Below are 16,991 nucleotides of genomic sequence, written 5' to 3'. Positions count from 1 at the left end.
ATGGCTGGAAGCATCACATACCTCTGTGAGGATCGTGCTTCCCTGCTTCCCATCCATCCTGAAAACCAACAGCACACAGAGATCTGAAACAGCAAATGACTAAGGAGCTGGAACCGAGTGGCCACATCCAGAAAACAGCCGAGCCCACGCACCAGAATAGGTAGCAACAGGGCTCAGGAGGAGAGGTGCAGACCAAGGCAGAGGCCCTCTCGTGAGGATTAGTTCTTCTGGCCATTTCGAGTTATGGTCATATCTCTTCTTTCACAGTTAGGAGCGCATGGAATCTCCCTGCTAGCACTGGAGCACCAGATGGACTGTAGCTCACAGATGTGCCTGTTCTCATTAGACTGCTGTGGCTGGCACGGAATCGTTCTAAACACAAGTTGGGAGAGGAAAGGGCTTATGTGACTTACAAGTCCATCACTGAGGAAGACCAGAATAGGAGGAGCTCGAGGCAAGGACCTGGAGGCAGGAACTAGCGCAGGACCGCGGAAGTGCCCTGCTTACTAGCCTGCTGAGCTTGCTTTCTCACAGGGAGCAGGCCCACCTGCCTGGGTAGCTCTGCTCACGGGGTGGGGGTGGGGAGGCTCTCAGATCAATCATTCATCAGAGAAAGCCCACAGGCCAATCTGACGGAGGGAACTCCTCAGCTAACGTTCAGTCATCCCAACTAACTCTAGTTCTGTCAAGTTAGCAGAAACTAACCAACACAGAGACGTTAGGACACATGGCTGCTCGCACACAAATAAAGACTTGAATAGCCCATTATTCAGTTTCACGGTTTTAAGTAAATTTGTATTTTATTTGTCTGAAAGAAAAGTTGTAATAACAAATGCAAACATCAAAATCTTCGCTGTTCTTAAAATAAAATATGACAGCAGGAAGCTTTGTCCTGGAATAAATTAATGATTAGTTGATAAAAATAAACTGAAATTGGGAAACATAATACTCACTGTAAGGAAATAATTTAGACACACAAAACAGTTTTCATGCTAGCTTAAAATACAGGGCACTCTGGGAATTAAAATACTGCACATTACACAGTAATACGGCACTTTAGATCTAAACTACTTAGGCAATAAACCTGAAATAATACCATGCAGTTATATGTGTGCGCCCACTAAATAATAAAATGTTCTCCAGCCATTACAAGCTGCAGTCCCAGTGTGAGCACTGAATATGTGCTTTCCAGCACATTCTCACGTGTTCTTAAAGCAGGAGAAGGCGAAGCCCAGGAGGACAGCGGCCTCGCTCACTCAGTCCTTCCTCATGCAGCATTTTTATTAACAGACAAATGTTACCCAAAGGAAGATGTGAACAATGACACTTTCAGACAGAAAAGGCACAGAACAGTTTTGGGGACTTTACAGAGGCAGTAATGCTTCTGGATCCACCTGGTCCGACAAAGTGTCTGTTGCTGGGAAGGGTACACAGTTGTTCTGCTAGATGAGCACACTGTCCAACTCTAAGTGTTTAGAGTCACAGATCTGCAGAATCGTCTTGCAGGGGCACTGCAGTCCTCTAACTGGCCACAGTGCTGAATATAAGGAGCTCCGAGTGCACAGCTCGGGGCAGTCTTCTCCGTCAGCCCTCAAGGTTCGGGCAGTGGCTGGGGAGGAGAGCTGGGGAACGCTGACTTTCAGACAGGGTGTGGCTGCAGGACGAATCAGGTCACAGCAGCTATGGCTGTCTGTGCTAGAGCAAGACAGTCACAGCCCCACCAGCGATGGGGAAGGGGCCGCACTCCTGTCAGAGGAGCTACGTGCAACTGATGTCTGCTGAGGGAGAGCCACTCTCCTTTGGTCTTGTGGCAATTTGTATGCTTCCGTCTCAGAGGATGCGCACATGCCCGTGGGCTTACACAGGCAGCAGTAGCTGGACACAGGGCATTAATGACCATAAAATAAAAAGAGGATGTGAAGCGAGGAGGGGGATGTACATGTGGGGGTGGGGAGGAGTTGGAGAGGGTAGTAGTACACAGTAAAAGTATGAGATTTCCGAAGAATAAAAACTATTATTTTTTAAAAACCACTTTAATGTATTCATTCCAAATCACTCCTTTAGCGCTGTAACCCTGACCGAGTTACTTATGCTCCAATCAGTAAAGAGACCAAACCATGCACAGTGAATCTTCCACACCACAAACTGTTGTTCAGCTCTTACAACAACCAGGGGGCAAAGACGCTGTGAGAGCAACTGGACTTCTGAACTGGATGACACCAGACAAACACAGCGTCCTCCTTACACCTCAAGATTTCTTGTTCTACAATATGGTTTCAAAAAACATACACATACCCAGTCATGCATACAAACAAACATATAATACATACATATATAATACACACATATATGCACACACATGCACACGCGCATGCATATCAAACTTCCCTTCATGCTGTTTCGGTAACTGTGATCTAGAAAATACCCTTCTTCTACTAAGTCGCTCGCCTCACAGCACAGTAATATAGTAAGAGCTTCTGAGCAGTTGTCACAGAAGAGGGGACAACTGAGAACATCTGAACTAATGGGGCAGGAAGCAAACTAGCTGGGGGATGGACCCATTCTGGTTCAAGTTTACTACTAAGACACTAACTACAAAGACCATGTGTTACTGGCATAAGAAAACACACACACACACACACACACACACACACGCATGCACACGCACGCACACAGACACACGCACACACATATATCTAAGAAAGAACAGAGAGTTAAGCAATAAATCTTCATGTTACAGCCCAGTGATTTCCAACAAGGGTGTCAAGATAATTCATTAGGAGCACAGGAAACAAGGACTGGCAAATGGGATCAGAAAGGAATTTGTGTTCAGAGTAAAGAGATGATCTATAGAATGAAAAAGTTCTGCCAACTGCACATTAGACAGAGGGTTAGTATTTAGAATATATAAAGAAAAGCAAAAATTAAACAATAAGTCAGGTAACTAATAAGCAGGCCAATATGCTAAAAATATAGTTCTCAAAAGAAGAGATACAATGGCCAATAAACTCTTGAAAAAAAACTGTTCAATACACTTAGCCATCAGGGAAATATAAATTAAAACAACTCTGAGAGCCCATGTCACTCTAGGACGAATGGCCAATACCATTAAAACATGCCAGGGAGGAGATAGGGGAAGGAAGCTTTACTCACTGCTGGTGGGTAGGTAAACTGGTATAGCCACAATGGAAAATCAGTGTGGAGAGTCCTCGGAAACCTACAGCTAGAACTGTAGCATACAACCCAGTGTGACACTTGAGTATGACCAAAGGCTTCCAAAGTCAACGCACCGAAGCAGGGCTTGCACATCTGCACACATTGCTGCTCTCCTCACAACAGCCAGGAAGACGCAGCCTGCATGTCCATCAACAGACAGATAACAGAACACATCCGATCAGTGGAGTTTCATTTGGCTACTAATAAAAATGACATAGTAACGTCTGCAGGGAAATACACTGAACTGGATATTATTATGTCAGCAAAGTGTGCAGACTCAGATAAAGACCATGTGCTCTTTCACAAGTACAGCGTAGGCTGAAAGTCGTGTATGTGTGCAAATGCAGGCTTGTAGGCCATGAGACAAAACAGAGGGATCCTGAGGGGAGTGGGGAGATATCTTGGAGAGAGAGAGTAAGGGAATCTATGTGGTTGAAAGCAGGAGGGGGTATTTAGGGAGAGAAAGGAGTCAGTGGGAGGGGCAAGGGTCACAGGAAGGAGAGCAGGAGAGAAGGACATGTCAGAACAAACTATAATGGCATGTATGGATGAAAACACCATAATGGACTCCATTAGTTTATCCACCAACTTAGAAAACAACAAGAGAGAGGCAGAGAAAATCAGAGAATTCAGCAGGAAATATTGGACAACCCAGAGAAACTGGAGTTGAACTCTGAGTTTATACCATATATAAATCTTAACTAAAAAAAGATGGATAATTTTTCCCTAGCCGTAATCCCATGGACAGATTCAATGAGCAGAAATTTTTTTCTTAGATATATTATAAAGTTAATCATTTTGAAACATTTATCCTTTAAACTATAATTAAGGCAGAACTAACAATAATGGAAAACTTAATTCAGCTTAAAAAAAAAACAAACACATACTTTTACCTTCCTCAAGGTACAATATGTACTTCCAACATGAAATAATTTAGTCCATTAAATTACTTGTGGATGCTCTTTTAAAAAACTGTTTGAGGGGTTGGGGATTTAGCTCAGTGGTAGAGCGCTTGCCTAGGAAACGCAAGGCCCTGGGTTCGGTCCCCAGCTCCGAAAAAAAAAGAACCAAAAAAAAAAAAAACTGTTTGAGAGGTCACTGGGAGATCACATGTTCAGCACTCTATTTCATCCTTATTACCAAAAGGATAAACACGATTTAGGTTCATTCAAAACCTACAGGGTGGAGTGGAGTAAGCCAATACTGTACAAGACACCATCCCCTGGAAATGGCTCACACAAATATGGCTGTCTTCACCGAATATGTAATTTGAGAAAAATAAATATTTCACTCAAGAACCACATGATATTTAAAACGTCTATCTCTTCGGTAGATTCCAAGTATTTCTTACCTAGCCATCACTCTAAGAGGAGCGTCAGAACTTAGAGCCTCCATAGGTAGCCTAACAGACAGACAGAGCTGTGTACTGCCTGCTAGAGTCTCAGAAAATTCTACTATGGTCTTAGGTAGAAAGTGGCACCCCCACCCATAGCCAGACAGCCATAGATAAAATCCCCCTCCCGTAGGGGTCACCGGAACCAGAACCAGGCATTCACTCTCCCACCCTCTGTGAGAACTGACTACAGACTGTCCATGGCACCAAAGGACAAGACTTTATAGCTAGTCTATTAAGAGATAATAAACACAAGCGATTCCTTCAGAAATGAGAGTTGAATTCAGATTCAGGGAGGAACTCTGGCCTTTTCTGGTTCACAGGCAACAATGATTTGCTAAATTATTTTAAGTTAGCTCCTTAGTCAGTAGACCATTTCTTTTAAAATGGTCAACCACAAAGTCACTGTCGACTCTGACCAAAAACAGAATGAGGTCAATTATCGCCTAACTTCTCTTTCTAAAGACGCAAACCACATTTTCGGTGAACTATATTGGGGTAAGCTGAGCATGGTGGTACTGGCCTGTGATCCCAGTGCTGAGAAAGAGCTTCAAGGCCAGAGAATACTACACAATGCGATTCTATCTCCAAAACCAAAACCAACCAACCAAACAGCACAGTGAGAGGGAGCATGCTTCCATGGAGGGAGCTTGCCCCCAGTTTCACCTCCAGTGCCACAAAAAGAAATACAGACAGATTTATTCTGAATCAATCAAACACATGGTAATTCAAGCAGATATATGAAGTTCATACATTTACCAACGAGTTGCTTTTAAAGGGTTACAAATATAATGAAGTAGTTTTTTTTTTTTTAATAAAAAGAGTAACACTATTAAAACAAATAGCATCCCAGGAAAAAGATGGATTTTTAAAAATCTAATTCCCCCACCCAAGTCGATCTCAGTCACCTGAGGCCACTGTACCCTGAGTCTCAAGCATGACAGATTCAGACACTAAATGGTCGTAACTAACACAGTTGGCATTATCCCTGTGAGTCTGTGTAGCCACTGTACCCTGAGTCTCGAGCATGACAGATTCAGACACTAAATGTCGTAACTAACACAGTCGGCATTATCCCTGTGAGTCTGTGTACAACGCATGATGCTCGTATAAAGTAACAAACAGATTCACTGCATACAGAGGCATCATCAGAACTTTTCCTTCCTGAACCAAGACAAGTCACCAACAAACCACATATCTATGTGACCATCTACAAAAGGTTCATTTTCACAGGAAAATAAGGCCAACAAAATCAGAATTGCTCTAAATAAATCCAGTGGCATTCAATGTGGGAAACACTATCATTTTTTTAATCTGCCCTCTCACCTCTGACGCTTGAGACTATCAATTTAAAGCAAGGAAACTCCATGCTGGCCTGCTTCCAACACTGACCTCACGCCAAAACAAAAATCAAGGCCTTAAAATAGCCCAGCAGCCACCATCCAATTATCACGCTGGCCCAAGATTAGTACAGGCAGGAAGTTCTTTTCTCTTCTTCCTCCATGTGCCTGTGTATTAATCACTTCTGGGCAAATACTTTTATTTCCTCCAGAGAAACACTGACCGGAAAAGCGGGGGAAATGCAGTCACAAGAAGAAAACGTTTGGTTTCACCACCTCAAACCATCCATCCATAGTCAGCCACAACCAACAACCAACGACAAAACGCGACAATTGAGTAATTATCAAACGGCAAATATTTAAGCCAGGCTTTTGGTCTACAACATTAAAGACACCATTTAAGACCAAGACAATTATCTCTTCTCGTGAGAGGTAATTCTATGCGTTGCCCTGTGATCCCAACACACATGAGGGCAGGGCCCCACAGTGGGCAATGCCACTCCAACAGTCACGCTCGCTACATGCAGTTTCTGTGAACAGCCAATTACTACCCTGTTCTCCGGTTCCTCGAGTTCAAGCCACAGTGCTGTTCCACTCTTTAAACAAATGTACCTTCTACCAAATATACAAGTAAATGAAACCGAGTACTTACCTACAGTTGGGAGGGGGGTCCAGCGTGATTTCTGCAAGCTCCTTCTGAATTCTTGAAAATGAAGACAAGGAAAATCATGTTCAAATGTCTTCTCACTTAACCTGCTTCATCAATACACTGTACTTTATCACGAGAGTCTCCCACTCATACACTTCTAGTGGAAAACACTATTTCTGAGGGAAGTGTGCACAGTAAGAAAGAGGCACTCCAGTTCTGACAATGGACCTACACTGGGTCACAGGAGGCCGCGTACCTTATATGCCACAATAATTCTGGCCATCATTCCGTGTGGAAGAGACACCAGGGCTTCATCAGCCCTCGGTATGAGAATTTTGTTTTCTCCAAAACAAAAAGTTATTTTTCTCGGTTTAGCTCCTCTCATTGAACAGAGCCCTAGGACAAGATGACAAATGCCCCCACCCCTACCCCACCCTAACCCGAAGCTCTGGCATCACCCTAAGGTCATCGGCAGAGACTTAAAGCTAAACCTTCCTGCACACTTCCTGCCCTTTACTCGATCCACACTTGGTCATGAATGGGAGATAAAGGCAAACTGGGGAAGAGTCTCTCCTCAGTTTGGGCCAAAATCAATCAATCAATTTTTCCATTTTTCCATATTTTATATGGTTTTTCTTTCTAGGTAGGCAAGTAGCTGGATACATTGCAGGACTTTATAACTGGGGGTTGAGATAATAAAAAAATATTAATAGCACTAACCAAAGTTTTTAGTTTAATTACAAACAGCTGCCATGTTATTTAGAGGCCATAAGAATTCTGATACAAAGTCTAACTTCTGGTTTGTCTTAGAACATTCTCATATCGGACAACAAGCTGAACACAGTCAATTGAATCAAGCAAGCGTCCTAGCTGACCCAATACGTCAGAATCTCATTCCAACCTGAGACCCACATGCCTGTAAGAGGAGGCTGTACCTTTCAATCCAGACACCTGGATATGGCATGTACTCTACCTGGATATGGCATGTACTCTACCTGGATATGGCATGTACTCTACCTGGATATGGCATGTACTCTACCTGGATATGGCATGTACTCTACCTGGATATGGCATGTACTCTACCTGGATATGGCATGTACTCTACCTGGATATGGCATGTACTCTACCTGGATATGGCATGTACTCTACCTGGATATGGCATGTACTCTACCTGGATATGGCATGTACTCTACCTGGATATGGCATGTACTCTACCTGGATATGGCATGTACTCTACCCGAATATGGCATGTACTCTACCCGGATACGGCATGTACTCTACCTGGATATGGCATGTACTCTACCTGGATATGGCATGTACTCTACCTGGATATGGCATGTACTCTACCTGGATATGGCATGTACTCTACCTGGATATGGCATGTACTCTACCCGAATATGGCATGTACTCTACCCGGATACGGCATGTACTCTACCTGGATATGGCATGTACTCTACCTGGATATGGCATGTACTCTACCCGAATATGGCATGTACTCTACCTGAATATGGCATGTACTCTACCTGGATATGGCATGTACTCTACCTGGATACGGCATGTACTCTACCTGGATATGGCATGTACTCTACCTGGATATGGCATGTACTCTACCTGGATATGGCATGTACTCTACCTGGATATGGCATGTACTCTACCTGAATACTGTGTGCTTTCTACCTGAATACTGCGTGCATCTACCTGAATACTGCATGCAGTATTTTAATGCCATTGCATGAGCCTGGCATGAAGAAAGACAATATATTAAAACTTGCCTGTGCCCTCATGCTATCGGGGATGGGAGCTGCTAGGAATGGAACCCAGGGACTTGTGGATGCTAAGCACAGCACTACCAATGAGCTACACCCCCAACCCATTCACACATAGTATTCTACTCTGACCTGTAATCACACCTAACAGCCTAAGTGCATGCAGAGTACCCCTGGCACTCCTTCTGCGAGTACCACAGGCCACTACTAACTATGGTTCGTGCCTTACTAAACTTAGGGTTTGTAAAAGCAAATAAAGCACTCTCAAAGGCAGCTTCGCTTATAAGTGAGATTAACAGAGCTTCATAATTAAAATAGTGTGTGAGGGACAGCTAACTTAAGTACCTTGCAGAGTATTGAAATAATAAGCATTCATGCTCAAACTATTAAATTCTATATCTTTAATTTATTTATGAACCTTTACTATATTCTTGTGCATGCGCACACGTACACACACACCACACACACACACACACACACACACACACACACACACACACACACACACACACACGGTCCGAGAACATCCTGGAAGACCAGGTTTTCTCCTTCCACCCTGTGGGTTTCAGGGATTCAGGGATCAAACTCAGGTTGTGGGGCTTGGTGGCAAGTTGCCAGCCCACTTTCCATGTACATTTTAAGCCAACAAATGGAACTAGTAAAGTAAACCTGATTCCTCCCACAGGACTGCCACTAACTTGCTAAGGCAACACTACCACCAACTAATGTTCCTGTCTCTAATCTGCACGACTCAGAGATCAAAACTGATAAACAAATGAAAACCCTTTCATTTTATTTCTACTTTAGGACATCAGTTTTGTCCACACGCACATGTTCTATGTGCCTCAGTTTCCAGTTCTATAAAGTGGAGAGACTGAGAAAGACAAACTCAGAGATGGCTTCATCTTTACCACTCTGTAATTCCATCTCCATATGAGTAAGTGTGAGACAAGTACCGAGGGCCTGAAAAGAAGGCAAACCATGGCTGAGTACTCACAGACCCACACCCCTGTCTGAGAAGTGGAGGAGGAAAATGCAGGAGAATAAACTACCAAGGAAAAGGGCCTGAAGCGGGGAACAGCCCAGGTTGTAATTGGCAAAATAAAGCTTTAGAATGTATACGAATAAATGTTCAAAAGGGATGGGGGTGTATAGCTTTGTAATACAACTCTTGGTCAGAATATCTAAGGCCTTGGGTTTGAATCCCAGTGTTGGCATTTCGTCTAGGTTCCGCCCCACAGTTACCTGGCAACAGCTAGGTATGCCTGACTCACTATAAAAGGGGTGGCTTGCCCACTCCCCTGTCTCTTGCTCTTGTGCTCCTCTCTTCTCCTCTTGCTCTCGTTCCTTACCCTCCTCTCTCTCTCCATTTCTGTCCTCCCTCTCTCTCCATCTCTCTCTATGTGCTCATGGCCCTCTCTCTCCTCTCTCTCTCTCTCTCTCTCTCTCTCTCTCTCTCTCTCTCTCCCTGACTTTCTCTGTCTCTACTACCCTCTCAACTCCCCTCCCCATGCCCTAAGTAAATGCTATTCTATACTATCTCATTGTATGGCTGGTCCCTCAGGCATGGGCCTGCAGAAGCACCCCTTCCCCAACACCATACCATGCTGCCACCAGACATATTCCTTCTTCTTTATCTTTTTATAAAACACAACACCCAGTACCACCAAAAATAAAAAAATCAATGAACAAGAGACTCAAGGACAGAAAAATAAATAAATAACCCCCCCAAAAAAAAACCTTGTAGGAAAATCATAAATGAAGTACAAAGGAAACTTAAGTGCAGGTGAATTTTAGTCGAATAGCATCTTGTGTGCTCTGTTTGTCTAAATGTTCTGACTTGACTAGAACATGCTGTTCTGCGTGGCACTGACCACCCCAACTGTAAGCTGGTTGTCAATGCACAGAAATAGGTTGTGGCTGGACTGTGTAAGCATCACAGATGCTGGCCCTTGAAGATGTAAAATGAATTACAGCTGATACACCCAGAGGGGCGATGGCTTTGCTGGGCTCTGCTGCTGGAGACTCACTTCTCCTGAGGAGACCTTAGCTCCCAGCACCCAGCAAGGTGGCTCACAGACACCTGCTGCTCCAATTTCCAAGGCTCCGAGACCCTATTCTGGACTCCCCAAGGGAAGCAAAACTTGAACTCATAATCTTAAAACAAAGAAAATAAACAACAACAAAACCAAAAGCTACAGGTCAATGTGGGATAACATGAAATAAAGCACCAGTGAAAGTATTAATATCCCCACTTTTCAAAGTGGGGACCAATAAATACTATAGAAATACTACTGTGAAGAAAATGAAGTTTAAATATCTTCTTTAGCATATAAAGACAACCAATAATGATTTTTTTAATTAAAAAGGGAAGGTAAACTAATCCTAATAGTTTAGAGCAAGGAACCAAGTATATTATTTGCTTATTAAATAAAAATAAGTATGTTTAGAGTTACATATAAATACAACAGAGACATCTACAAGATTTCTTCAAAAACTGTCAGGGCTGGAGAGACAGCTCAGAGGTTAAGAACACCGGCTGCTCTTCCAGAGGACCCTGAATTCAATTCCCAGCAACCACATGATAGCTCACAACTGTCTGGGACTTCAATCCAGGAGATCTGATGGCCCTTTTGGGCCTCCTCTAGCACTAGGCACGTTTGTGGCAGACTGACAAACATGCAGGCAAATTGCTCATACACACAAAAAATAAAAATAAACATTAAAAAGAAATGAAAACTGTTAGGACCATGTGGGAAAAGGGATGGCCAAAAAGTACTGCTCTCCTTGGGTAGATGAGTGACTTTTTACATTATTTCTTTTGTTGTTAATCATGTATATGCATGTGTATCTGTGTAAGCCCACGCACAGGTGTGCAGGGGCCTATGGAGAGGGTGGCACCCAATCCCTTACGGACACCATCGAGTTACAGTCACTGTAAGCTGTCTCATGTGCGCGCTGAGGACCGAATGGATCTTTTCAACAGCAGCCCCAGCTCTTCAGCTCTGAGCCGTCTTAGCTCATGGGTACCTTTATCAACTACTGACCAAAGATGCTTGGATCTCAGAGGACAGCTATGCAGTCATGGACCTTGAACTCACACTCCGAAGTGCTAAGATGACAAGTTTGTACCAGCTGGAAACTGGTTTTAATCTAAAAGAACTTTATTAGAATTTTCAAATACCCAATTTGAAAAATACCGCCAAAAAGTATTTAGTAAATCATAATTTCCTGTCATAGAATTCCCCAAAAGAGCCCATAATTCTCTCCCAGCCACCATGGTTCCAAATTATTCATTTCAAAAAGTAATTTGACAGCTCTAAGCAAAAGCCAATACATTACAATATAATTTGAACTACTGTTACCAGAGCATGACTGTTTCTCTAGACAGAAAGGTGTCCTGCTGAATGAAATGACAGCAATCCAATTCTCAAATTCTCCAAACACTGTAATCATGGTGTGTATTACATTTCTGTCCTGAATAAAGACTAAGGAAGACAGGTAGTACTGTCCTTAGGGTGAGGAAAAAATGAACAAGCATCAATACTTAAGTACCCTTAGGTATCAATACTTAAGTATCAGTACCCTTAAAGTGTACCTGTTACATGATGGTTTTAGGCTACTAAGAGTGAATTAAGCCCCTCACAAGCTTCAGCAGTTAGGAGTGTGGGCTCCATGCCTTGACTGGGCAGCACAGTGGAGCTGGCTGTGGAGATGTGGATGTGGGTGAGCCAGTCAGGAGGGTACGAGAGCAGGCAGGTATTGCCTCCTGCCAATGGTGGAACTGCATGGCTTCGCCAGAGCAGTGCTAGAGAGCTCGCCCTGGTTCTGTGGATAAGGGAGGGCTGGGTCACTGACCAGTCAGCTACCACCCAGGCCCAGATCCAGGGCTGTGAGTTGGCCCACCCCAACATCTTTATCGTCTGAGAATGGTTAGCATACAGGAAAGGGCCAGCCCTGCTGTTCCAAAGCTACAGGGTCTCCACTATACAGGGCAACAACAAGATAACCAGAGGAGACCTGATGAGGACCCAGTATTGATGGTGTCACAGAAGCCAGAAACCTTAAATCAGTGACCAATTACTCATTGTAATGAACATTCGCAATTATGTGGACAGAGGGATATAGCGTGGGACACACTGTGACATACTACAAGCTTCCATGATGAGATGTTTTTCTATGGTTTGGATTTTGTTTTTGGTGTGTGCGTGTGTGTGTGTGTGTGTGTGTGTGTGTGTGTGTGTGTGTGTTATTTTGGGGGGTGGTTGCAAAAGCAAAGGTCAGATATGAGGGAACAGGGAGATAAGCACAACAGAGATGCATGATGGGAAGCCCACAAAGAATCAATAAAACATTTAAAATAAATAAATAAATACACCGCCCAAAGAGTGAATTAAATCACACAGAATTCTCACTTACTGCTTTATCTGTCCTCTTTTACAAGGTAAGAATGATTACTATACGCAAGCAAGAAGAAAGAATGAGACACTTCTATTGTAAGGCAAATTAAAAGGTGACTTTTTAACAGATAATTGTTCTAGCCATAAACCTTCAAGACTGTATTTCCAATTCCCCTCATCCAATATGATGTGATCCCCGATTCAGTGATAGAGTTAGCAAGTGCAGTAGAGGCTCAGAAGCGACGCTTGCCTCTTTGCCTGTTTACCTGACATAACGTAAAGCTATGTTGCAGGAGTGCAGGGCACGGTCTGTGAGACTATCGGTGCTTTAAAAAAAAAAAAGGTATGCCAAGGGGATGCTTATCTGTCATAATTCATTCAGGCTCAGCTGAGGAAATAAGATTAGACAGGAGTGGGAGATAAATGAACACACTTCGGAAAATGAGACAGTGCACATGTACGACACACCCAAGAAAGTTGGCTCAGTCACCCCGGCCTCAGCACAGCAAGAACACCTGTGGGCATGATGTCAGGGAACCAGCACTTTAGCCACTAAGTCCTTTCTTTATGCCTGCACTTTCCTCTCCCTCCCTCCCTCCCTCCCTCCCTTCCTCCCTCCCTCCCTCCTTCCTTCCCTTCCTTCCTTCCTTCCTTCCTTCCTTCCTCCCTTCCTTCCTTCCTTTCTTCCTTCCTTCCTTCCTCTCTTCCTCCTAATTTTTGTTTTAGACAAACTCGCACTGGTAGCCCTACTTGGCCTTGAACACACAGAAATCCATCCACCTCCCTCCCCAAGATGAACCTTCTTTCTGAATTTTTACTTCTGTGTATGTCCATGTCTGTGTGTACTGTGTTGAAGAGACCATTAGAAGACGTCAGGTCTGGGGTTGGGGATTTAGCTCAGTGGTAGAGCACTTGCCTAGCAAGCACAAGGCCCTGGGTTCGGTTCCCAGCTCAGAAAAAAAGAAAAAAAAAAAGATGTCAGGTCTCAAGCTGAAGCTACAGGCTGTGAGCAGCCTGGTACAGGGACTGGGGCTCTCTTAACTGCTGAGGCTTTCTGGCTCCCACATCTAGACTTTCTATATCCCCACAGACTGTATGCCTTAAGACAGGCCAGCACTCCTTACCAACTGAACATTTCCTTCCCAGAAATTCTCAAGAAAGCATCGCATTAATTTTACTGCATATTTTTAATGACAAAATAGTGTCTAGGAAAAAAAAAACTTCCATTGCTCATAAGACTAGAATTCAGTTTGAATACTGATAAGTACCACACACCTGTCATTTTAGGAGACCACTGATTTAAGACACATCGTCAATTAAGAGTGTGCATCAACTGTAAAATGCTTGCCGACTCCAAAACACTGAGAAGCTTTTAAATGAACACTTCAAGGACAAAATGCAGTCATTACAAGCAGACTTCAATGAGCCCATCGCACAACAGACCACACTAGAACTACTGAAATCCACCTTTCAGACTAACGAAACCATGAAGCTGAAAACCAAGAGGCGGAGAGATGGCTCACAGGTTAAGAGCACTGAATGCAGGGTTGGGGATTTAGCTCAGTGGTAGAGCGCTTGTCTAGGAAGCGCAAGGCCCTGGGTTCGGTCCCCAGTTCCAAAAAAAAAAGAAAAAAAAAAAAAAAGAAAAAAAAAAAGAGCACTGAATGCTCTTCCAGAGGTCCTGGATTCAATTCCCAGCACCCACATGGCAGCTCACAACTGTAAGTCCAAGATCTGACACCGTCACACGGACATACAAGTGAAGCAGGCAAAACGCCAGTGCCTATGAAATAAAATAAATTATTAAAAAAAAAAAAAAAACAATGGCAATAGAAAACCAAGTACTTCTCCTCAACTGGTACTTCTCTGAAAACCCAATAATGTTACAATATCAACTCTGGATAAACTAATTTGAAATAAATATGATTTAAAATTCATTATTTATTGAAATACCAATGTGAAGGAGGCAGAGTCGATTCAATGAGGGCCTCAAAATAGATGTTTTATGGAGCTGACTAGTAATTTAATCAAAACTACACATTCATCACTTTGGACATCACATAACTGTCCAACTACATATCTGCAAATATCACAGCGTCACTGGGCACTGTAGGAGAAGCAACTGTTATAGGAACACCCTACACTTCTAGATAAAACTGTCCTCAAAGGCAAATGCACCACAGATGTACCCTTTCTTCTTGACTCGAAAAAAGACAAAAGTCTAGGCTACTGTTTCAACACTGAACTGTTTTGCAATACCTCAAAAATGAGATATTTTAAGGAAACATTTCTAGAATACATTAATTCTACAATTATAGTAGATTTATTATAGTAATTATTAGTCCAACAATCCTGGCATTACAATTCACTTAGTAATCGAGCCCCTAAGTCAAAGGCACTTTACCTGAGCTACTACAAAATGGATTAATTACTGCATCTGAGTAGCCCTAGTGACAACACTAAGTTCCCCAGGTTGACAGCGGCCTCAGTGTGTCAACATTTGCACCAAACAGAACTGAAGGAGAGATCTTCACGGCAGTAAGTTAGCATAAAGTCTAATGGACGGCGCCTACTCTCTAGAGCTCACTGTAAGCAAAATACATACAACATTCGGAACTCACCACAGCAAAAGAGAAAACTGAGTCAGCCGGGTATGCTAGCATGCCTGGAGTCCTAGCACTTGGGACACTGGTGTAGGAGGATCTCAGGTTCAAAGCCAGCCTGGGCTGGATGCTAAGTTTCTAGCTAGCCTTGGCTACACAGTCTGAGTCTTTCTCAAGCACATCCCCAACAATGAAACAGAGGAAAGTATGACTAGAGATAATAAGTCGTGTTCAAGACAGAGAGCTAGGAAGCATTAGAACCTAGGTGCTAAGCGCAGCTTCTCTCCTGAGCAGAACCTTTTCCTGCTACCGCTTATCTCAGATGATAATGGTGTTTAGAAAGACTTTTCGTCTAAATATTGATTCTTCGTCTCTTCTAAATATATATTAAAATCCTATCTTGAAACTCCGCTACCCAAGACAAGCCTTCTTCCCGCAACAAGGTCAGAGCTGTAGGACAGCAAAAAAAACGAGTGAGCTGGCTGCCTTGGGCAGGGGCAGCGCTGCTGTGTGGAAATGAAGGTAGGTTCTCTTTTTCTCGCGCGATTCTCAATTTCCCCACATTCTTGGAAGCTTGACGACAAACCTTATGTTTTTATTTAAACCACTTAGCAAACAAGCAGCATTTTTTACACACAAAGCCCACTGTAAATGGGTACACACACTGCCACCATCATCATCATCACCATCATCAGGGAACCCAGAAAGACACTCATCCATCGCAGGCTCAATAGAGTGATGTTGCCAGTGAAGAGACTGCTTTCTCTGGAAAGCAGCGAAAAGATGCCTTTTACTGTAGGGGTGTTTGCATTACTTCCTACTGGGTGTCAAGTCGCCACCTCTCTAGAGAGATAACCTCTCTAAAGTCAGTTTTCCCCCTGTTTGGAGATGGTCTTCTGTCCATAGTTTATTCGTGAAATCACTAGAGTGTGCTTTCTAAAACACTGTGGTAGATGGATTAAAAGATGAATGATGACTTGAAAGGTCCACTTTAACAGAACACCTTCCTTCAAAGGCAGGATCTGTCTTGACTCTTTTTTTTTTGGGGGGGGGGGGATAGGGATGCTCCCAGCCAGACATAAGAGAAATCTCTAGTGATTATTGATCACAGAAGAGTCAAGGACAGTCCAGCGGGACTGCTCCTCACAGACTTGTCTGGCCCTCTCTTCTCTCACCCCTTAACTGAATTCCTGAAGCAGTCCTCAATCAGTAGCCCTGGGATAGATGTGGGTTTCGAGGTGGAACTGCATGAGATCTATATTTGAACAGTCTTACCCATCAACCTCCCTAAACGGTGGATTTCTTCCCTCCTGACCTTTCTTATCCAGCCTGCCCCAGCCCCACTTAGTGGGAGCAGGTCACATTATGCTGTGCCATAGGAGGACAGAGATCACTGTGCCAAGTCTCCTTGGGTGTGAGTATAACAGCAAAAGGGACACGGAAGCATTTCTCCTGCCCTGTCATGTTCCAATCTAAACTGGTGAAGATCTGGAGTTATCAGACTTTATGTAATCCCCTCATCAGTACTAAGAGATCCTGGAGAGGAAAAAGTGAATATTCAGGAGGCATACACAGGGATAGGCTGCATGCATCTAGGACGGCTATGACTGAGGTCCAAAACATT

At 43.5% G+C, this 16,991-nt stretch overlaps 1 protein-coding gene across 8 annotated transcripts in view; it reads right to left on the bottom strand.

The window, feature by feature from the left end:
* The window catches only part of Ube2e2 (ubiquitin-conjugating enzyme E2E 2), a 277,992-nt gene that overhangs the window by 252,375 nt on the left and 8,626 nt on the right, over positions 1–16,991 (bottom strand). For 5 of the 8 annotated variants that reach the window (XR_015638064.1, NM_001399660.1, NM_001399659.1 and 2 more), the window contains exon 3: positions 6,602–6,652. The exons of the other annotated variants lie outside the window; for them this stretch is intronic. Coding sequence is in view for 4 of the 5 variants with exons in the window: in NM_001399660.1 (NP_001386589.1) it covers positions 6,602–6,652 (51 nt within the window). In the remaining variant the exon portion in view is untranslated. The remainder of the gene's footprint in view (positions 1–6,601; positions 6,653–16,991) is intronic. 8 annotated transcript variants of the gene reach the window in all.

Source organism: Rattus norvegicus, chromosome 15 (genome assembly GCF_021556685.1).
Source record: "Rattus norvegicus strain SHRSP/BbbUtx chromosome 15, alternate assembly SHRSP_T2T, whole genome shotgun sequence".
NCBI lineage: Eukaryota > Metazoa > Chordata > Mammalia > Rodentia > Muridae > Rattus > Rattus norvegicus.
This window is presented reverse-complemented; position numbering and strand designations above follow the sequence as displayed.